At 42.3% G+C, this 23,718-nt stretch overlaps 1 protein-coding gene across 4 annotated transcripts in view; it reads left to right on the forward strand.

Annotated features, from left to right (window-relative positions):
- LOC8053876 (lysine-specific demethylase 2B) overlaps positions 1–23,718 on the forward strand; it is a 58,024-nt gene that overhangs the window by 12,439 nt on the left and 21,867 nt on the right. For all 4 annotated transcript variants that reach the window (XM_029968090.4, XM_040499222.1, XM_029968088.4 and 1 more), the window contains exons 3-7: positions 377–455; positions 689–735; positions 2,535–2,707; positions 9,641–9,747; positions 16,137–16,230. In XM_029968090.4, coding sequence (XP_029823950.2) covers positions 377–455; positions 689–735; positions 2,535–2,707; positions 9,641–9,747; positions 16,137–16,230 — 500 coding nt within the window. The remainder of the gene's footprint in view (positions 1–376; positions 456–688; positions 736–2,534; positions 2,708–9,640; positions 9,748–16,136; positions 16,231–23,718) is intronic.

Here is a 23,718-nt window from a genome sequence, read left to right on the forward strand (position 1 = left end):
CTGTGTAAAGATCTCTCCACTACCGTCTGTTATAACATCTGCGCCTTTATAACAGGAAAAAGTCGCTCTTCCCTCCGTGAGGCCAGCTGCAATGGTGGTTGATCGCCTTTATGGATTGTGATGTCATTAATGGTTGGCATTATATAAACTGGTTGGCTTGTCGGTATCAAAAAGCAATGCACTGCATCCACGTATATACGGACGAAAGAAGAGAAACTTCCTTCGTCATTGTCTACATTATGGTGCTGTTTTTGTTTTTCTTGTGTGTGTGACATGTGTACAGTTTAGCACAACCTGCAGTCTTATCACTACATCCAAATTCTGTACATGTTGAATGCTAATATTGCTTCTTTTGTGCATGTGTTTGTGTTGGCAGATTTTTCTCTGAAGTACTTCCAAGAGAATGGATTTGAGTACCCTATGCTGTTCAAGAGCAAGGCAAACATGGGAATGAGGTGAGTGTTTGAGTCTTTGTTTTAATGAATGTGTCAAAACTAATTTGGCCATTGAGATTTGAAAAAAAATATATATATATATATTTTTTTTAAGTTCCTTCGAGTTCGTATTTTTAGCTTGTTCTCAGAAAATTTACTCTTTCACATATGACCTTATTTTGGTAATTTTAAAGAGAAATAATTCTTGTGAATGTGGTGATGCAGAAATTTCAGTTATCTTATCTTCTTTACAGGTTACCAAGCCACAATTTTACATGTAATGACGTCCGGCAATGTGTCGGTGAGTAGCCATGTGTTTTGCTTTCTCAGGCGTCTTGCTTTGACTAAGAGATGCGCATCGGTATCTCGAAATTGAAGCGTAGGAGTTTCGCACAATCGGCTAGTTCGCACGTACCGTTTGACGTGCGACAACTTCCTCGTTTCGACTTGCGAGAAATGCCCAAAGCATAGCACTGTCTGGCAGGGGCAATCAAGTGTTTCGCATCAAAAGAACGTAAAACGCCAAAATTGGGAGGTAATCGGCTTTATTTGAGTGTACGCATGCTGAGCAAATGAAGGTTTAACGTGCCAGGCACTTGTCAACCATGCTTTAGACCACTAGGCCTAGCCTATCCTTTATTCACTAATAAGCTAACAGTGCTGTCAAAGCTACATGCTCGTTGGGCCAGTCACACTTCTATCTTTTGCCACGTGATCACACTCCCTCGCGCATACCCACGCACATAGAATGGGATCAGGTGATGAAAGGGAGGCGGATGTTTGGTCCAGCAAGTGCGTAGCTCCCACTGCACTGTCTGCTTAAGGGTGAGTGGAGTATAGGCTAAGTCACGGAAACTGCACGAGCATCGACGCGCAGGCAGTTAGATAAATCTTGACACTACTATCGGTGCTGCTAAGAGATCAGCTAGCCGCAATCCTTCCTTTTATATGTAGCAACACTGAGCATGGCAGATAAAAACTGCTTATCAAACAAAGACTAAAAAAGACATAAGAAAATTTTCTGTGATGCGTGTATACCGGCCCACTTACCTTTCAGTGTTACTGGACGGAAGCAAAGGAATACGGAACCATGGTTGAATTAGGCAACATTGATCACATGCCGTAAAAGCTTTGTTCTCGCTGTCTTGTCTATCCACATTGGGCCTCTTCGAGGAAACCGCAAAATTTCTCGCTTTCTGAGTCAGTTATGAAAAGTGTAGAAAAGTGTGGCGACAGCACAGTTATGAAAAGTGTAGAAAAGCGTGGCAACAGCGTGTCTCCTGGAAGGGGCAACAACACCTATGGCTACATAGTTAGGGCGCTCTACGAAAGATGGCGCGCTGCACATAAAGATGTCTCACCGTGAATATAAAAAGAAATGCATATAAGCCGTATAAAACTAAAAATGTTCGGAAAAAAACGCGACTTATACACAGGGAAATGTGTTAGTACATTTTCATGGTTTGCCGCTTTATTGCTGCTTTATAGGCGTTGAAAAACTAATACTTGCATGTCTACTATTGCCACATCTATCCAGAGTGCCAGGCATTTTATATAAAAAGCTTCTCCAAAACTTGGATTGTTCCTTTTATAATTTATGCTTTTATAAGTAATTATTTCTACATTTCAAACACACATGGCACAGGGGTCAATTATTTTCTAGATGTATTTAGAATTATCCTAAACATAGATTATGTTTTAAAATGCAAATAATTAAAAAGAAACTAGGGACTCAATCACAGAAATATGCTGTATTAACAGTGGAAGACAATTTTAAGTATGTTCAGCGCAATTGCCTGGTGTGGTGATGAGCGAAGCGGTGAGGTACAAACAAAGGTGTTCTCAACTTCCTCATCTTATACATAAAAAGGTGATTGTCTACGATATTGAATCATCGCAGGTCAGAATCTCATCTACATATTGTCCGTTTGAGCTCTGCTGACATGATATCTCTTGAGTGTAGAAAACATTGCTTACGTAAAATATGGTTCTTCGAAAGTCCATCCCGTCGGATGGTTTTAGCAGACCTTGCAGCAAAACGGAACAAAGTGACGAAGCAGTTCTGTATCGCACAACTAATCCTCGTCTTGGTGCGTTCAGGGAGCCGCAGGATCCTGGACGTGATGGACGTGACCACCCAGAAGGACATTGAGATGACGATGAAAGACTGGTGTCGTTACTTTGAAAACCCCAACCGTGACAAGCTCCTCAACGTCATCAGCCTCGAGTTCAGCCACACCAAGCTGGAGAATTATGTCGAGTCGCCAAGCGTGGTGAGTAAACCAAGAAGGAAGTGTACGTGGATGCATGGACTCCGGAGTGCAACCAATAAAATAATAATAATAATAATATATATATATATATATATATATATATATATATATATATATATAAAAAGCCGGGTTTTTTGGGGGGAAACATTCGTTTACATGAAGGGTATACACTTTGCTTTTCTTGACTTGTCCGAGCTGCAGCGATGCATTTAGTGGCGGTTCCTTGTAGCGTGTAACAATATTGCGGGAGAAAAGCGCTTGCCCCATGGTTTTATTTTGCTGCTAGATGCATTGCCAACAAACTGGCCACTGAAAATATGTTGTTCTTTCTCCTAAATATACCTGACCCATGCACAGAAAACATATCTAACAATTTTAATCAGGTTAGGGTTGTATCTTGCAGGTTGCGTTGCGAAGCCATCAACACTTGTGCAAATTATTATCACGATTGTGTCATGCAACATGCACCCATTTTAAAGGGAAGATGGGGCACTTCTATATTTGAGAAAAAACGCTTGAATTGCATTCATTTGGCGTTTAGAATAACAGATATCACAATTAGGTTTCAATGCGACGTGCCGGAGAGCCATACGACCAATTTCAAAATGGGGCTGAAGCCCCGCCTCCCTAGCCTTGGGCAGCCAAAAGATCCGTCGATGACGTCATGTACAGCGACTGTCTTTCGCGTTTTTCTCACCTTTAACAATACTTGCGCAGCAAATGGTTTGAGTATTCGGGTTCCTGGGGTAAAAATACCTAGAATTCACTTCAAACTCATTTTTCCCAAGAAGCTCCGTAGCTTCCCTTTAAGGGACGCCTCAATCCAATTCAACACGTCCCGTGTCATCGCCATTTTTGCTTTGTGTTGCCTTGAATCTTGCCCTTGAAATCTTTGAAAAGTCCTTGAATTTTGTATAAAATGTTTTGTACAAACTTGGAGCGGGAAAAGCAGTCGTGGATGTAACAGCCAGGGGAACGCACCAATTGAGGATGTATTCATGAGACTCTACTTTATTGTCGAGGTCGATGACTACCGTATATTGCCACATATCATTACCTTTTCAAAAAGAAGTACCATCTCATATTAAAAAATCTAAAACAAGAATACCAAAAAAATATTAATGAAAGAAGAAAAAGTATTTTTGTTTGAATTTGGGGGGAGGGGCGGTTTAGGCCTATATTTGGAGTTGGGAATATACAATACAACATGGAATATGCTTTCTTCAAAGCAAAGAGCTAACATCTTTGTTTTCTTGCTTCTAACATTGCCATTGGTATATTTTTAAAATAAAAAGTAATCACCATGTGCATATAACTTTGTTTTCTGATGTACTGAAAGCTCCTTGCCCGGTAGAAATATTTTTAAGCAATTTTTTACAGTGTCTGTTGTCAAACTGGGTTCACCAAAGTGGTTTTCTCGATTGTCCCTACCCATGAGTAGGACATTTTTCTGGCTTGAGCATTGTTTTAACATATCAGACCCAGGCATTTTGTGAGGCAAACATTTCTTAGCTTGTTCATTATCCCTGGCAGAGTCTAGATGCCTCCCAACTGTTTTTTTTCCCCAATGCCCAGAGTTAGAAAGACATATTGGTGTTAATAGTAGTAATAATCTTTATTAGCAAAAAGTCAAGGTACCCTGGGTGCCTTGCAAGGCTAAGCAGGGTCCCTTATGCATAAGCATCTGCTAGCCAGCCGCCCAAAATGCTCGAAATCAGATCAGTAGTGAATTCAGCACAATGTGGTCTAATTTGTCTACCTTCAAAAATATTTCTTTTAAATGCTGCCTTCGATTGTACTGAGCTACTTGAAAAGCTATACATTGTATGTTAATTTGACATTATTACTGCAGTTATTTTCAGCTGTTCAAATTGCATCTCTCTACAGTTGAGTGTGAATTTCCCACAATACTCTTCTCAAATTTTAAGTCGGCCACCACAAGATGAAATTAATCTGAGCAAAAAAATGTTTGAGCAAATTTTTTGTGGTGCCAATATGTTGTTCTTTTTAAGTATACAGGGTTGGTTTACCTTAATGGTTAGTTCAGAATGGTATGATCCAGCTGTTCTTTCTTATATTTACTCAGAGATTGACATCACAACGTTCAGGTGTGCATATAGGCACACAGAATCTACTTACTCTGTTTTAACAATTAAATGTAGCTTCTAAAAAGTTGTGCGGAACATCTGATGAGTGTGCGTAGGTGCCAATTAAAAATAAAAACAAATAGCAGATACTATGACTGCCTTAACAAAGGTACCTGAATCATCTCAATCATAAGTTAACCAAAACGGATTATTACTTATTTTTGTCTGGCTTACATTGTTTTGTACCTCAGCTGTCTGGATCCTGTAGTTGTTTTAGGAATAACTTCTTTTTTTATATATATATTTTTGGTGACGTTGGTGCGAAACACAAGTTTTTTTAAGCGGCTTGAGCCGCAGGTGCGGCAATTCCTTGGTGCGGAACAATGGACATGCACGCATCTGTGTGTTGACATTTGAAAGGCATTTGAGTTACTTGTTTACATATAACCTACGGCAAGGAAGTATGAGGAAAGCGCAGCAGCAGTCGCCAGATATTTTGCAAGATCTTTTAATAAAATGCTGCTCTATTACTGGTTTTAAAACTTGAAAACTTTTCTACGCCAAAGGATTGGTAATAGGATTGCCATATTTTCCAACGTACAAGTCGCATATATATATATTTCTTTTTTCGTTAATACGTCTTGTACAGCGATGCATCTTGTACAAATTTTTTCTTTCTTTTGCTATAACTAGTATGAATTTTCACTGCACATGTTTGCTGTGGTGGTTGTCCTTGTCTTTTTTGCGCTGTTTTGTATGTTTAAGCAAGAATATTCTTACTGGCTCCTGCTTACGGATATATCACAATCACAATATGCATAAGCAGGCTTATCAATGCAGTTTTCTTTCGCCGACTGTACATATATGTGTGAGACTTTTCTCTAAAAACGACCGTTTAAAGGTGGTGTGAATTGTAGACCAGAAGATGTGGCATATGGCTGTTTGGAGCTTTCCACGTTTGTATTTCTGCGTAAAACAAAGTTTGCATGCTTTTGGGCTTTGATAGCAGCTTGTGATGTTTACCTTGTAGAAACTTGGGAGTATAGCAACCAAATTTTGGGGGATTTGCCCGGTGCCTCTCAAAGTGCAACCTCATATTTTATTTTTATTTGTAGTGCAAGGTGTGATGGTTTTACATTGCCTGTTCTTTGTCGTTGAGTCAATGTTCCAGTTTCAAAATGGACCGATGAAACCTCTCTTCTCTGGGTACCATTGTATCATTGGTTTTAAGAGATGTTATGCATGCATTCTTTTCATTTCGATATATTCTGAAAGTTCAAATTCACGAAAGGATAAATATGCTTAATTATAGTCGGATGCAACCTGAGAACAATCTTTTAGCTCCACCCACAAGCGCATTGCGCCCATCTGAAGTGCCTCCGCCGTCGAGAAAGTAGTTCGCTAGCAACGTTGCTTTTTCTTCCTCCAGGAAACGTGTCTTAAACTACTACAATATTTATTTAATTCATTCAGGACATTTAAATAGGTTAGAATATGTTTTTGTCAACGAAATAGCTGTTTAGTAAAGAAAGAAAGTCATGTCCAATGTACAGTCTTCCCAATTCATTTTCTGTCCAAGATACTCTCTAACATACCGTCTTCCGGCGCCTTCGTTTGAGGGAAAGTGCAAATAATAAATATTTAGTGATTTACTTAGTTTTGTGGGCTTTGCGCACGAAATGTGTGCCTTTATTTTGTTGGATGAATAGAAAACAAGAATAATTATACTTTTCGGGTTTTGACAAATCGGCACCCTCCCAAGTCATCGACACCACCACCGCGCCCCGCTCTTTTTGTCTTCCGTCATGGATCCCACTGAGGTGACATCGGAAAGCGATTCCCCTGATTCTTCTTGGACGAAACAGCCTGGTGCAGCCTTACCGGCGCTAAGCCTTGAAATTTTCGTTGGCGATAGCGTCGCTGGATTCTCACGTTGTCGCGCAAAAACTGCTGCAAATGCAAGCCGATACCATTAAGATTTCGTGGCGTAACCTCGGGCACGTAAAACACTGTGCAAAAAAGCAGAATAATTGTCACGAGAAACTAGTGTCGCGTTGCTAAGGCCAGCAGCCATGTTGAGCTTTTTTTTTTTTTTTTTTCAAAAGGATCGCGATTGGTTTACGGAATCGTGGCGTCATGAAAACGATTGGCTGGAATTTCTCGGCGTAGGATTACATTTTCCTCTGAGAGGCATTTCCGGTTTTTTCTTAGCTTGCAACCGACTATAGTCTACGATACTGGTGAGTCCTGAAGACTTTTTCTAACCTGCTTCCGCAGCGACATTGTGTGGCTGCCAGGTTCTATGAACATCTGGCACGATCACAAATTTGACGGCTCCGTGCTCTGCCCACTTAGCACTGTCCCAACGTTTTGCCAAAGCACAAGCAGCCGAGTGAAGGTGCAGCTGTTAGTTTGTAACTACACAAAATTCTTGCGGCATCTGATGCATGGCCAAAACGTTTTGGATAAGTTTAAAAAAAAGTGTAGCTGTAGTCGGCCATAAATCTTCACGAATACATAAAATTTCTGCGGCACTAAATGTCCCATTATCAGAGATTGTTTGCACATCCCAAACACTTTTGAGTGTAGGAGTAGTGTGGCTCTGTTTGAAAGGTGTAGCGTTAGGCTGGAGTCCTGTCTTTTATTTGAATTAAGGCATCACTCAAATTACAATGCATGAATTATGGAAGGGTGAACTTTGGCTCTCCTTCCCTTTCGAGAAAAGCAAATTATATCTTTTAGTTAAGACAGCATAAGGTCGGTCTGCCTTTGAGGTATCACAACACTGCAGTAATTTAATTGCTGCGCCAAACTGCGCCAGGTGGCTAACCCTGCTACATCCTGCTACATTTTGCCAAAATATGGGCAATCTGCACCAAGCCTGCGCCAAAGGACCAACTTTGGTCGCCTTTCTAATCCTAAACTAAACTGAGTACCGTAATTGAGCACGCTGTGAGCTAGGTGGCGCAAGCGGCTGTCCGACACAAAGTACCCTGCATCAATCGCTCATCCGGTCTTGCATGGTTTTCCTGTCATGTCTCGTTCCGGTCAACATCGTCTTGCATTTTTTTATATTTTTTTTTATTTTATTATTATTGTTTTTTACGATAGACGCGGGCATGTGCGGCGCTGCGACGCTAACGTGCTGGAGTAGCAGCCATGCCGTCATGCTGGGAAGCGAAACCACATTTTTGCGCGGCGGGAGTTCCTTTGTGAGCTGAAGCACTCGCTGCTGAAAGCAATGGCCGTGGGAAAACTATATTTGGTCCCTGCCTGCCAGTCACCATGGTCGCGCGACGTCGGGTGTTGTGCCGTCCTCATGTCGCTGCAGATATGGTGCTTTCTAAAATGTAACTAAATACCGCCGCATGTTCATCAACATCCCTGTTCTTGTTTAATACACTACCACAAAAATCCCTCTTTAGCTCGAAGACTTCTGTGTCGAAGTATTGATTACCTAGGTTTTTCTCGGTGGGTTTTCTTTCGAGAGGGATCCCGCTACGTGAAAAATCTGCCACGAAAGAAAGTTGGTGAAGGGAAGTGAGCTAAAGCATAGAAGGTAACGTCTGCACGCTGAACCCGCACAGCGTGCTTGTTTGTCTCGAGTTCAGTCGTTGCACAAAGCGCTCCAAGAACTTTTTGACCCTGGCTCGTGATGTCTTGCATCGATGTGCTCAGGTTCTTTTCTCTTTTTTTTTTTCTGTGTGTTTAGCTTGTACCTTGCCTGCCGGCCTGGCAAGCATGTGCCGCTGGACTGTTTTTTTGTCGTATGCTGGACAGTTACATTTTCCATACAATTTTGGGAACCAGTTGGCGACGGAGTGGAGTGGCATGTTTTCGACCGAACAGCCATCTCCGCTCTCACGACAATTTCGCATTGCACTGCAGTAATTAAGTGTTTCATCAGTTGGAGACGATTTCATTTATTTTATCATTAGTCAACCTAATGCTGTGCTATTTATACTGAGCTGGTCATTTTCAAATAAATTTTAGTATGTGCACTTTGGTTCTTATTTACCTATAGCGTGTACATATATACGTATCATTTAACTGAAGCATTGCAAAATCTGTTATGTCATTGGCATTTCAGTTACGTGTTTAAAGACTCCCAGGTGGTCTAACTTGACTATAATTTGTTTATTGCAGAACCAAAGTGTCCTTGGTTTGTCCAGCACTTGAAACAAATATTTTTTATTTTTCTAAGAATATCTGCTCCAAAAGCCACTTTTGCTGCTCCAAAACACTTTTTTGGCTGCTCCAAAAGCTGCTCCAAAACGGCTTAAGCCAATCACATCACTGCACTGGTTTATGTCATAAATGAGGAATGTAGCCAGTGGAGTATGACTGTTAGCTCGAGGTCTTTAATGTGCGCCACGCAGTAGTGAGTGACGTACAAACTCGCGTCAGTGCAATGCTCGTCCAAGCCGAAACAGACAGGTGCAGGTATCAAACCTGTTCTGGACCAAAGGTACTGCCGGAGGTTGCAATAAAATGCAAGAGTCGCGTCTTACTGTAATTATAAATTCACAATTGAAAAATGTATGGGGAAAAGAGTGTGTGCCCTTTGGGCCTAATTTCAGGTTTTTGCGAAGCACAACGACCTAATTGTACAATGTACGATGTACTTGACCTTGCGCCATAGTTCCACCTTGTACACAGCGCGACACTGCTTTTTTACTCGGGGAGGATACCGGTGGGCATCAAAATTTACTTCAACACCGAGCAAAAAACTAGAGAAAGCCGGCAACGACCCCGTCTGCGCCAAAGGCGTCGCGGAGCCTGTAGTTCGTGAGGACGCCATTCCTTAGGCCCGACCCTTGAGGAGTGGGAACCGAAACTCTCGCAGGTCCGCCAGGTGGACTGGGTGGACGTGGTGTGGCCGAGGCACCTGAAGGAGCTCCAGACGGAGGGCACCAACGCCATCGAGGACATGAGATACCCCAAGGTCCAGAAGTAGGTCTACCTTTACCTCTGGCTATCAAAAGAGAGCACAAGCTATGCTCCATCGCCTGCCGAACAGCGAAGGCTACAATCCCAGTGAGCTAGTCGGTGTGGCGGAGGGAGGCATGTGACGGCACTCTATCTCGCTGCTTCTGAACGAAGTTTGGCCAATGGGCTCATTTCCGAGGGGGTCGAAAGTGACTTCCAAGAGGGGAGTTCCTCCTCTGCTTCTTTTCCAAATGCTCGGGTTAGGCTCTCGCCCCTGCACCTTCGCTAGGGGTCATCACATGCCTCGCGTGCGTTGCTCCGATTAGCTCAAAGCAGCTGTGGCGTTCGCTTTTTGCCGAGTTGCGGTGAAGCAGAGTGCAGTAGCAAATGCACGACGAAGACGAAGTGGGGAAACTAACGTGACAGGATGAAGCTGTACTCGCATCTAAAGTTTTCAGTGAAAAGGACAAAAAGAAAACAACTTACCCAAAAAGATTACATCAACAAATGCCTACACATCCCCCAAGTACCATACTTCCTGTTCGTCAGTTGTTCTGTTTTCATAGTGTATAAGGTTTACCGACTCGCCCAATTCGCTACTTTGGTATGGTAGCAGACTCGGAAGGAACCTCCCGGGGAGTTGACTTCCCTGTAGTCTGCTAAAGAGACTTGGTAGATATAGATATCTCCAGAGTCGCTTTAGCAAATATCTGTCGATAAATTTATCTCCACATCCTCACTTTTTTTTTTTTCTATCCTTGTGTTGATATATGGGTGCCAAGTTATGGCAGCCATAATATTGCATTCTTTTAAAACATGGGGCTTAAAACATGTTAAAAATAGCCTCCTTTTTTTAGAAATAACAAGAAAACCTTCACAGAAAGGTTTATCATCCGTTTCATTGCATGCACCTTTCATTTATTTTTTGTAACGAGCAGTGTCTTAGAGAGTGCAAAGAATATGATCTCCAGAAATTTTGTTAGGAATTGAGCATCAGGTAAAAGCATTGCACCAAGGTGCTGTAATCAATTTTCATGGTATATACTAGTAGCTAACAAAAGTGGGGCCTAAAGGGGACAATGATAGTTACTATAATGCTACTGGTGTGCATTGCATGGCTCCTGTGTGTGACATAATTGCAGCAGATATCAGTTTCATTACACTAGATTTTATGGAAGTGTTGTGGTTAGTTTGTCCGACTTTCCACTGAATCTGGGCAAATGTTTCTGGCCTTCATGTTTTCCTCATATTGGGGCTTAAAAATCTAGTTTTATTTTGTTAAAGAAAATGGGGAAAAGTTCAATATTATTTCATCCACTGTCAGTTTTCTTCTATCAAGACTATTTCAGTGAAACCACACCTAGCATTCCTTTATTTAGGTCTCATGGTGTACATATCGAACTGTGTTTTTTCACATTACTTTAATTTTTAACACTGTACCCATCAGTGAGCCTGGCTTGGTGCATAAAACAAAAAAATACTAGACAAATTGATGAATATACCAGGGTTATGTGCCTATTACTAGCAGTATTAGTATTGTTATCATTAGGTATGTTTCCAGAACTACCAAGATGCTCTTTTTTATGCCAAAGTATGCATGATTTCTTTTGTCATTACCACAAATTCCAACATGCGAGAGTAGAAACAGATGGGACAAGACTGTGTTAATCTTTTTTGTACAGTTTTTGTACGTCGATACAACATCCTATTTCCATATTGGGGCAGAGCATGTTGTGAACCTTGATCTGTATTTAAGTTAGTCCTCCCGACCACCTAACAGGTATGCATGGGAAAAGAAATGGTTTTATGGCATTTTCTATAGACCATTTTTTTTGTGAACAGGCACCATGTTCGTTTTTGTAGCGCTGCCTGGCGAGATTCTGGTTCTGCGGCCATACTAGGTTGGATTCAAGCTGACCTTAGGGTGCCACTGGTGCATGTTATCTGTTGTCGTGTGCTGCGATTTGCATGTTGAAATGCCTTTTCTCAATATTTACTGTAGCAGGCGCAACAAATTCCTTTTGCTCGGGATTATAGCATCCACTGGTGCTTTTGTGGTGGGTACAAAAGTGGCAGTAATCGGGTAACATTGATTTCATGCTCCATTTGAGGCTCTTTATGGTTGCAGAAGCAGGCGCATTGCGAATGTTTTTGTAGTTCTGCTCCACCGCAAGGAAATATATTGTGACTAGCAGAACGACTTGCCAAATAAGTCGCGAGGAATGACACCTCAGGCCTTCATGGTGTGGGTGACTTGCCTTCCTGTGATGTGGCAAATCTCCTGATGCCAGATTCACAAAACGATCATTTGGACAAAAAAAGGCACATGCGACAAAACTTAAGAACAAATCCGTATTCACAAAGCAAAATTATTGCAAGTTTTGCATAAGTTACGATGGAACTCCTGTGTCAGCTCCAGAGGTATCTTACACACTTTTTAAAGGGGCCCTCCAACAGTATTTGAGCGTCGACTTTTTTTTGCGGTTTCTACACGCTAGTGGTCCCGGAAACCCAGGGGACAACGAAAGGGTTTGAAAATATTAGCGCATCATATTTTAATTTGACAACTCGGAAACACCTCCTCCGACGGTGGCGCCGCGAGGTGCCGAATGCGCGCGCATAACGGTGCTCCCTTTCACTATACGTCACATTCTTTGGGTTTCGTGATTGGCGAGAGCCGTCCAAGGAATTTTGAAGCGAAATAAAGTATATCACACGTTAACCATCATTATTTCTCTAACAAGTCATTTTTATAGAGCTAATAAAGTTGCAAAGTAAAGTTCAAAAAGGGCGAAAACAACGCCTTGTCAGAGCCTTGTCGCTCATGCGCGCCTCCCAGCGGCGTCCACGACGAACCATCGCGAGCAGACGACAAGTAATCTGTGCAGACAACGTGCATCGTATTTTCACTTGTGCGCCCCCGGTCCCGGTCAACTAAAAGCAGTAAGGGGAGCCAGGGGAATCCTTATTTTCTTTTAGTACTGTGACAGACTTTTCACTGTTCGAGTGAAGTGCGGCGACGGGACCGGTGCTCAACGGGACCGCTCACCAGTTTCTCCCTCCTACTCGCCGAGGTGGCTCCGGTGGCGGAGTTGCGGGAGACGAGTGTTCTGCGGCTGTCGAAGCGGATTGAGGCAGAGACGCGGCGCTTGCGTGGAGTGTCCTCGTACGGCGCGACGCCCAGATCCGCACTAAAATTCTGATAAGCCCGGTAAATTCATCGATGATGGCAACCCGATCCCAAAGCTACGATGGTTGCAGCTAGGCCTAATGGCCGACGAGCCGACCGGGCCGACGGGCTATCAATCAGACTCGCGTCCCATTGGCCAACCGCTTTGCTCCAATCGCTAAACTGTTTCATTTTACGTCATGAAGCGCTATGTTTTGCTTATTTAAAGTTGTTTTCTGCAATATTTAATTTGCTAATAACTCACAAAATATTGCGAATTTCTGTAATATTTTTTTTTCTCGGTGTTCCTGCTTTCATGGAGCTCCGTGTCAGCGCGAACTTCAAACCGGTCAAAACATTGTTGGTGGGCCCCTTTAATGATCAAATCAACATGGCCGACGCCTCCACTCGCTTACGTCATCGCAGTGACCAACGGGCACTTATTTTTATGCATGCTCTCCATGCAACTCCTGACTTCAAGCAGCAAGAGAGAAGAAAGCAGTACTCAAAACTGAACGGTGCAAAGATGAACACTGGAACCATGAATACCCGGAAAAGGTTACAACGGCGAAGCTATCGCCTACCAAGCGACCGCCAAGGGTTAGCTAGGAACGCTAGGCCCAGCGAGGCACACCAATGCAACATTACTCCGACGATTCCTGGCCAAGACAGTCTGCCCACAACTGGCTGGCTTGCTAAATGCTATATGCCTGCACAACTCTTGTACACCCTTCTTCTACGTATATAGTAGTTTGAACACTGACGTCGTTGTTAGGGTAAGAAGGCCAATCTCCGCCCTTCATCGTCGCTCAAAGGCAGCAGTGGCAGACACTCGTCAAAAAGGGGCACTTTCATCGATTCTACCTCCTGTTTTGGGTGATATAGAGCTCATATTAATGCTCAATTAATCACCTTTGCAACATGCAGCACATATTTTTTTTAGTGTGTTCCTTTTATTCTTACATGACTACTAGAAACATCAACATCTGTCTCGATAGAGCAGCTCGTTGAAGCTACGTGATGTTGGTGTAAACTTCCTCTGCCGCATGTCATGTCAGCATCAAGTTCTGATCGTCTAGTTTGTACAATCAATTCTAAAAGATTGGTCCCGAAGCGGTTACCGAGACGCATGCACTCCAGCGGCGAGGTTCCAGCGCTTCAACCGAACATGCACGTTTCTGCTCTCAGAGAGAGCAGGTATTTACGTGGCCCTTGCTGGCGCTCTTGTAGTTCAAATGCATCTTCTTGTACGCTGACTCCCTCCTGCATCCCCGTGACCGCAAGCACCGCGGCAATTCGTTTCCATGTGCGCCGCTTTGTAAACGAGCCATGCGAGCCATCTCCTTTTAGCTTAGCAATGATGGTAGTTCTGTCAACTTCTTAGTGATTCGAGTTCGTAGCGGTCAACCAAGGCAGTTATCCTGGCCTAGGTAAAGCTGGTCATTCGGGCACGTTCAAATTGCATGGCTCGTTTCGTTCAAATCGCGGTAGCGTCGACATTTCACTGCGAAGACGCAATCACTAAACAAGCGTTGCCGGCAAGGCCGCTCGCCAACATTTGTTGTGATCAGAAATCCATACGCTCCTAAGCATATCGAGCTCTCCGATTGGCCATTTATGTTGCCGAAGACGCTGTTTCCATAGCAACAGCCTGCTCTCAGGGGAACTTGGAGTGTACAGGACACTGGGAGTCCTCGTTTTTCTCCTTTCACATAAGAAAGTGTTCCTGAATACCAATTTTTCCACTCCTCATGACGTGCATATCTTACGAAAATTTTGGCTAAGTTGTCATAGCCTAAGACGCTCTTCCTAAATCTGGCCTCAAAGTTGGAATAAGTACTCATTACTTGTACGATTACACTGCGAGCAGCAAGCGAAGACAGTTCCGGCTTGCCCATGCGTAAATACTGGTTTTAATTTTATTAGCACTATCGTTTATCAACATTTTATTCAGAGATGGGGACAGGTGTGGTGATCATCTAAAACTAAAGACAGCTGTGTCGAAACTGAGCTCGTTGCGAACGAGCGTCGATTTATGACTCAGTGGGCTGTAATCTATGCGTGAACATGCTTCGGTATTCAGTATTTGTTTTATCTATAATTATATGTAATTTAGTTGCAATTTATGTTTGAGCTGTTTTACTACTATACTCCACAGAATAAATGTCATCCAGTCGTGTTGTCACGGTCCGCTTAATACAACTGTTCTCTGCAATCCTCCGCTTAATTTTTAACGGCCCCCTTTAAAGGGCAACTCCGCTTCATTTTTGTATTTGAAAAAAAAGCAAAAAAAACAATGCAGTCCTCTTCAGTATCACCTTGGAAGACTACACGTCAAATATTACAACCTAGTTCTACAACCATGCTCAGGACTTTAAATATATTAGCACTGCGAGTTGGGCTAGTTGGTACTTATGCATGGTGGTAAATGCGCTAAAAAGACATAGGGAGAGGAGGAGGTGTATGCCTCGTCCTGTGTACTTCTTTCTCTGTCCCCGTGGTTTTTTTTGGGCATATTTACCACCATGCTTTAAGCGTGTTGGTTAAATAGCCGTGAAATAGAAAACTAGGAAAAAATAGTATGTACCGAAAAATTCCGTGGAAGCGCCCACTTCGTTCAAGCACCCACTATTAACATGTTTTAAACTTGGGAATTCTGTAAAGTATACGTTAAGCGCCCGATTTGACCAGACAAGTGCCCATGTCTAGACTAATCCAGTTTTCAGTGAAAGTGGAGTGGGCCCTTCCCCGGTATTTTACAATATAACTATGTCGCAGCCAACTCATGAAATTCGGATGTGAGAAAATATTGCTTGGTAAGCCCTCAATGAGATTACGAAATCTTGAGCCCCAAAACTACTCGAATGTGTATTTCAGTATTGCTCTATTTTCTTGCATATGCACAGACCTTCATTTTTCTTAGTCAAAGACCTGGAAGCAAACCAAGTATTCATTTTCTTTCATACTTACCCAGATAGGCAACCTTTGAAATGCCAAGGATAGGGCATTGAAAAATTAATTATAATTCAAAGCATAGATAGTAAAAAAATATAAGCTTCTTTTACTGCTGTTTTATGTAGCAGCAGAAGGACTGCCCAGCCATTCTCCAGTGGGAAGCATTGTGCACAACTGGCTTTTTTGAGGCTTTTTTTTTTGTTGTTGTTTTCCGTCACAAAATGTATTGGGTTTGAAACTGAATTTAATTTCGTGTGTTTAAACTCTGCCTGTGGCATTTCCATTCTAGGTACTGTCTGATGAGTGTAAAAGGCTGCTACACAGACTTCCACATCGACTTTGGAGGAACATCTGTCTGGTACCATCTGCTGCGTGGGCAAAAAGTATGTACCTCTACGTTGTTTCTAGCGAACCTTTTTTTTTTCCCCCTTTGCTTTTTTTTTTTTTTCTTTTTATTTTTCCTTTGTATCTTGCCTGCTGCCTCTTGCAACTGCGGAATAGATGTGGAGGTGTCTTCTTGTTTGCAGCAACTAAGACAAGACTGCACTCAAAGCTAAAATGCCGTTGCGCCAACAATTCACAATGACAATGTGAAATTTTTTTTTCTGTCGGCAGTTTTTGGATTGAGTGGTAAGTTTATAGTTAATGTGCAGCTGTTGCAGTTAAAAATTAATGTATGCTCCCCAGAAGGAACAGGGTACAACAGTAACAATGGAAACAAGTTAAAAACATTCTTATATGCACTTTTAAGATGGTATTTGGCCTGTAAGAACATTAACGTGTACACTGCAGTTTGTTCAAGTATATTGCGTGCTTGCAAGGACCTAGAGTCTTGCTGTGTCGTGTTTTGTGTCATATCCATTTGTTCAAGGCCAAGTACCCCGCCACGAGTTCTATAGACCTTTCCAGCGGCAGTCTCGAACGAAGCGAGCGGGCAAAAAATGCTGAGTCACTGAGCTGTGGACGCATGCGCAGCGTCCGATATACCGCACAGCAGATCAACAGCGCATGCTCGGAAGGCGTTCCACAGCCCAGCAGACAAAGATGGCAGCGCGCAGGAGGCGATTTCTGCAGAGGTCTATACACTCCGGAGGAATGAGTGCTTTTGCTTTGTTGGTTACTGTTGCAGCGTCGTTTATTTTTTAGTATTTTTATTTACAATACTGAAAGCCCTTTCGGGCTGTTTCAGGAGTGTACAGCAATAAAACAACAGAAATAAAGAACCAAAGATCAAGAACAATCACCGCAATACAATCATTTGAGTACAATTTTGGTTGAACAACACCGCCGAAAGTCCCCTCCACCAAGGAATACTAGTATGGCTTTGCATATAAATCAAATAATACAGCTTCAAACTTATCGGCACTGCCAATCCCAACAAAGAGGTCGCTATCCAAACTATTCCACTGCTCAATTGTTCTTACAAGAAAAGAGTACTTAAAAACATCGAGATTCGGTAAATACGGCTTGACTCCAAACTGATTATTAACTCTCGGGGACCTTCTACGAGGAAGTTGTATATAGTCACTCGAACTGATGTTATAATGCCTATTGTAGAGTTGATAGAAAAATTTTAACCTTCCAATTTTTCTCCGCTAACGCAAGGTTGGCAGCCCCACTTTTTTTAATAGTTCTGTTACCGATTTCGTGCGGCGATACTCTGATTAAACAAATCTTAAAGCCCGCCGCTGGATACGCTCAAGTTGTTCTATTTGATATTTGACATATGGATCCCAGATCACGTACGCATATTCAAGAGGTGATCGAACTAGAGTCTTATACGCAAATAATTTAACTTCAAGCATTGTATTTTTGAGCGCCCGTCTTAAAAACCCAAGTTTTCGCAAAGCCGCACTAGACATTTTCTATATGTACCCTCCAGTTTAGATCGTTAGAAATTCTGACCCCTAAGTATTTAAAAGTTTCGGATTGTTTCAAAAGCGCACCATTATAGGAATACGGAAATATATTAGGCGACCTCTTTTTTGTGATTGTTACAAAAGTTGTCTTTTCAAAATTTATCTTCATATCTCATTTGTGACACCACTCATGCATAGTCATTAACGAGTCATTTAATAGCATTTGGTCCCGTTGTGAATTAACTTTGATGTACATTAGACAATCGTCTGCAAAAAGGCGGACTTCAACAGATAGATGAATTTCAGTTGCAATGTCATTTATATACGCAAGAAACAAAATTGGTCAAAAAACCGAGCCCAGAGGCACACCGGAAGTGACTGGCAGCAGCGTGGAAGTTTCCCCCGCGATCTCAACAAATTGAAATCTGTTTGACAAGTAAGATTTGATCCAAGAAACAATAGGGATACTTACCCCTAAATCCAACAATTGTTTAGCAGCTTCGAGTGCGTGACTCGGTCAAATGCTTTTGACAGATCAATTGACATCACATCTACTTGACCACGGTCATTTAAAACATGCGAAATAATGAGTCGCTTCAAATAACTGGGTGACGGTTGATAACTTCCTTCTAAAACCATGTTGTTTTTCGTAAAACAGATCATTCTGTTCGATGAAGTCTGCGAGATGTTTACAAATAATATGTTCGAGGAGTTTTCAGGCAGTAGAAGTAAGGGATATCGGCCGATAATTTCCAACATCAAGCCGACTCCCGGATTTATGATTAGGGACTACTTGCGCAAGTAACGAGTCCTTAGGTAGCCTCCCCTGGCTCAATGACGCTTGAAAAATAAGTACTAGAAACTCAACCGCTCTTGGACAGTAACGCCTCAAAAATGCATTTGGAATGTTATCTGGACCCGGTGCTTTTTTTATATCGATATTCAGTACCATAGAAGGAACACCCTAATATGAGACAACAATCTGTTTCAGGCGGACCAGTAACATTAGTTATGGCACTTTCACAATCATTATCTTCGGTAAAAACAGAATGAAAAAACCTATTAAATTCAGTCGCCACAAATGCTGGATTGCTGCGTACTTTTTCATCTTTCATGATTTCGTTGACTCTATGTTCCTTAGATGACAGATACTGCCAGAATCTGCGTGGCGAGTCCCTTAAGTAATTGTTCAAGGTAGTCGAAAGGAACTCTGTTCTAGCAGCCTTGACCTTTGATCATATTTCACGGCTTAGATTAGCATTCTCTAAAGCGTTCTTATTTTTCTGCTTTCTTTTTCGTTTTAGTTTACGTTTAAGGTGAATTATGTCCCGTGTTATCCATGGATTAGACTTGTTTCTTTTTATTGTTTTTTTTTTTTTTTTTGGAACAAATCTTGCAAAGCAGTAGCACCTGCTTTTGAGAAATAGCCCCACAAATAATCTAAGTCATTATTTTTATCTATGTGGTCTAGAGATAGTTCGAGATAATCTAATATTGATGTGTCGTCTGCTCATGAAATATCGTAAACAATTTTAGGGTCCGTTTTGTGAAAGCGTTATCTTGACTCTAGAGTCAAGATAACCATTTTATGATCTGAAATTCCGTGCTCTACACACACTTTGTAATTCGAAAAGTAATCGGATACGAGGCAGATATCTAATACAGATTGGCATGATCCCTGAATTCTGGTTGGTTCGTTAACTACCTGCGTCAGTCCATATTTATGCATTATATCAAACAAATATTCTCCATGTAATCTATCCGCTCTGCCTGGGCTTAGTTCGTGCCAACCAATATGTGGCAGGTTAAAGTCGCCCGTTAGGATAATTTTAGTTCTGTTTTTCACAAGAGTTGTTAAATAATCGTCTATTTTCTCGAGGAAATGAATTCCAGTGCCCAGGGCCCTATACACCCCACCAATTAAGATGACCATCTCGTCAAGGAGTAGTTTACACCATACGCTCTCATGGTCGTTAATACCAGGCAACGCCTCATACTTTAGAGAGTCCTTTATAAGAATGGCAATGCCTCCTCCTCTAGTTTCTCTGTCCTTCCGTAGCACCCTATAGTCCCTTGGAAACACCTCGGAGTCGGCAATGTTACTATGTAGCCAAGTCTCGGTTACGACAATAACATGTGGATCATGCTGAATAATAATATATTCCAATTCCGGTGCTTTGTTTAGTATGCTTTGTGCGTTTATTGTTATTATTCGTACATCGTTTTTCCTTTTATGTCAATTTTCTTGAAAGGCCATTGGTATGACGCGCACATTCTGTTGAACCCGCGTGTTCGTTACAGAATCTCAGACGTAGGCTACTTCATTTACGAAAAGTTTGCCATACACAAGTCGCACTTTATCTCCGTTCCGTTTCTCTTGTCGTGCCGTGTTCCAAAGTTGCTGTCGCTTTTCCACTGTTTCCTTTGAATAGTCATCAGACACGATCACGAGGGTATTTTTCAGTTTCCTGCAGTTCTTGAACACCAGCTGCTTTTCGTTGTAATTATATACCCTGAGGATGATGGGTCTGTTTTTATCGTGTCGTTTCGGGCCCAAACGGTTTCGGGCCCAAACGATGGATTCCTTCAACAGACGTCACAGTTACACCAAGTTGTCCGAAGAAGATATCTCTTATCACTTTCTGTTCCAAATCTGCAGCTGTCTCATTGTTCGCTTCTGGAATGCCGAACACAATCATATTATTTCGCCTCTCTCTATCCTCAAGGTTACTTAGCCTTTGTTGCTGCAATTCAATGGTCTTTTCTAGCGAAGTAACTGTGACCTCAACGTTAGCTAGCTTATTTTTGTTTTCTATAATCATTTTTGAGATTTCATCTAGTTGACCAAGCCTATTTTCCGTTGCCCGGAGCCTATTATCCACGGTTCTTTCGTTTGCTTTAATTTCTGCTATATCTTTAGCTATTTCCTTTTGTTTGTCTAATATTTCTCGCAGTAGCTCCTTAGTATCGCTGGCAGGACCTGGGTTTTCCTCTACATCTCCTGATAACAACAGAACAATTCCAGTCTACCAGCAGTTCAACATCTCACAAAGAAATGTGGGGTGCGGCAGCACAAGAACGCATGCATCATTAGATCGAAATTCGAAGTCGAACTTATAGTAACCAACCTGTAAGACTATCCATGCAGTTTTGAGTGACATGACTCTGGGAAAGCTGCCGCCCCCACCGGAGACTGCTGGTCTTGTGTCGGGCTTTATAGGGTTCCCTGGTGACGTCATCGTTGTCTTCTGATGATGATTCCAGTCGATGTCACTGGCGAATCGGGAATGAAGCCACGGTGATTCAGTGCTTGGTGGACGATCGACGTAGACGGTTCCAGATGTATCGCAGTTGATCAGCAGCGGCAGTATCTGTAAGACTATCCATGCAGTTTTGAGTGACATGACTCTGGGAAAGCTGCCGCCGTTTGCTATGCTCTACTTATTACATCACTTCTTCAGATGTTTTCTTAAATCAATCTTCTGTATCATTTACTTTTTTTTTTTTTTGCAACAATTTGTGGTTGAGCCACACCTTTAGAACAGTCACTTTTTGTTTTGAAACCTTTGCAGTGAAATTAACCGAAGAACTAGTACGCTGTTTCCCTTATTTCATTGGTTTTCCCGAGGCCAGAAAAGATTGGCGCATTTTGTGTGGAACTGTGCTTGCACCGTCTGTGTTAGATTCCAATTTCAGTAGCTAACACCTATTCCTGCACCACAAAGGAGTTAAAGTGCCACTTTCCTAGGCTGTCTATTTATGCATTCCACAAGAAGTCACAAAATGCCACAATAGATGTCTATCTGTAAACTGGGAAATGTCTATTGAGGGAATGATGACACTAGCTCAATAAACATGCTAAAGGATGGTTTTTCAGCACATTTTATTAAAGCATGGTTTTTCAGCATGTTTTATTAAAGCATGGTTTTTCAGCACGTTTTATTAAAGCATGGTTTTTCAGCACATTTTATTAAAGCATGGGTTTTCAGCATGTTTTATTAAAGGGGCCCACCAACAATTTTTTGACCGGTTTGAAGTTTGCACTGAAATGGAGCTCCATGAAAGCAGGAACACCGAGGAAAAAAATATTGCAGAAATTTGCAATATTTTACGAGCTATTAGCAAATTAAATATTGCAGAAAATAACTTTAAATTAGCAAAACATTGCTCTTCATGACTTAAAATGAAACAGTTTAGCGATTGGAGCAAAGCAGTTGGCCAATTGGACGCGAGTTTGGTTGGTAGCCCGTCGGCCCAGTCGGCTTGTCGGCCATTAGGCCTAGCTGCAACCATCGTAGCTTTGGGATCGGGTTGCCATCATCGATGAATTTACCAGGCTTTTCGGATTTCGAGTGCGGATCTGGGCGTCGTGCCGTACGAGGACACTCCACGCAAGCGCCGCGACGCGTCTCTGCCTCAGTCCGTTTCGACAGCCGTGGAAGACTCGTCTCCCGCAACTCCGCCACCTCGGCGAGTAGGAGGCACAAGCTGATGAGCGTTCCCGTTGGGCACGATATAAGCTGGGTCCCGACGCCGCACTTCACTCGAACAGTGAAAAGTCTGTCGCAGCACTAAAAGAAAATAAGGGTTTCCCTGGCTCCTCTTACTGCTTTTAGTTGACTGGGACGGGGGGCGCACAAGTGAAAATACGATGCGCGTTGTCTGCATGGATCACTTGTCGTCTGCTCACGATGGTACGTCGCAGACGCCGCTGGGAGGCGCGCATGAGCGACAAGGCGTTGTTTTCGCCCTTTTTAAACTTTACTTTGCAACTTTATTAGCTCTATAAAAATGACTTGTTAGAGAAATAATGGCAGTTAACGTGTGATATACTTTATTTCGCTTCAAAATTTCTGGGACGGCTCTCGCCAATCACGAAACCCAGAGAATGTGACGTATAGTGAAAGGGAGCGCCGTTATGCGCGCCCATTCGGCACCTCGCGGCGCCACCGTCGGACGAGGTGTTTCAGAGTTGTCAAATTAAAATATGATGCGCTAATATTTTCAAACTCTTTCGTTGTCCACTGGGCTTCCGGGACCACTAGCGTGTAGAAACCGCAAAAAAAAGTCGGATGCTCAAATACTGTTGGAGGGCCCCTTTAAAGCATGGAATGCTGTACCAGGTGCTTCTGCATACTTTAAAAAGTTCCTGAAACTAGGGTGGTTGAGGAAAAAAAAAAACTTTTTTCTGGAACGAACTGGCAGCCACGAACCGGCAGCTACGGCGGATGTCAGGGATTACCAAAAACACAACAAATTAGCACAATAATTACCAAAAAATAACTAATTAACTTTTAATTAGAAAAAGTAAACATATGGTTTACTTTGTAAACTTTTGCAAATGGAGCAGGATGCTGCTTCATTTGCACAAAATTGCTTACCCTACTACATCCTGCTTTGCTTTTCCAAACTTTGAGGGATTTGAGCCAACTTTGTGCCAGAAGTCAGTATCGCAATATACCATATATTCCGGACTATCGTAAGTTGCACTTTTGTATTAGTCGCACTTCCGTATATTGAGCCATTTTCGCACAAAAGTTGGTATATAAGTCTCATCTTTGTATAGGTTGCTTCTATTCACGCGATGAGTTTTTTCGTTTTATGCGCATTGGTGTCACGAAATCTGAGTTTCACGCAATCGGCTAGTTCGCACATACCATTTGATGCACAACAACTTTGATGTTTCGTCACGCTAGAAATGCCCATAGCACGGCGCTGTCTGGCAGAGGCAATCAAATGTTTCGTAGCAAAAGGACGTAAAAAGTGCAAATTGAGAAGGTAGTCGGCTTTATTCGAGCGTGCATATGCCGAGTGAACGAAAGTTTAACGTGCCAGACACTCATGGACCAGGTTTTGCACTTGGTCTTGGCAGACTTGGCCTAGGCCTAGCCTAGGCCAAGTCGCCGAGACGACGTGAGCATTGATGCGCTGGCAGGTGGATAAATCTTTACAAACTTCTTTCAGTTTCGCTAAAAGATTGGCTAGCTGCAATCCTTTCTTTTACATGTAGCA

This window comes from Ixodes scapularis, unplaced genomic scaffold (assembly GCF_016920785.2).
Source record: "Ixodes scapularis isolate PalLabHiFi unplaced genomic scaffold, ASM1692078v2 PGA_scaffold1__304_contigs__length_218370807, whole genome shotgun sequence".
In the NCBI taxonomy this organism is placed as follows: domain Eukaryota; kingdom Metazoa; phylum Arthropoda; class Arachnida; order Ixodida; family Ixodidae; genus Ixodes; species Ixodes scapularis.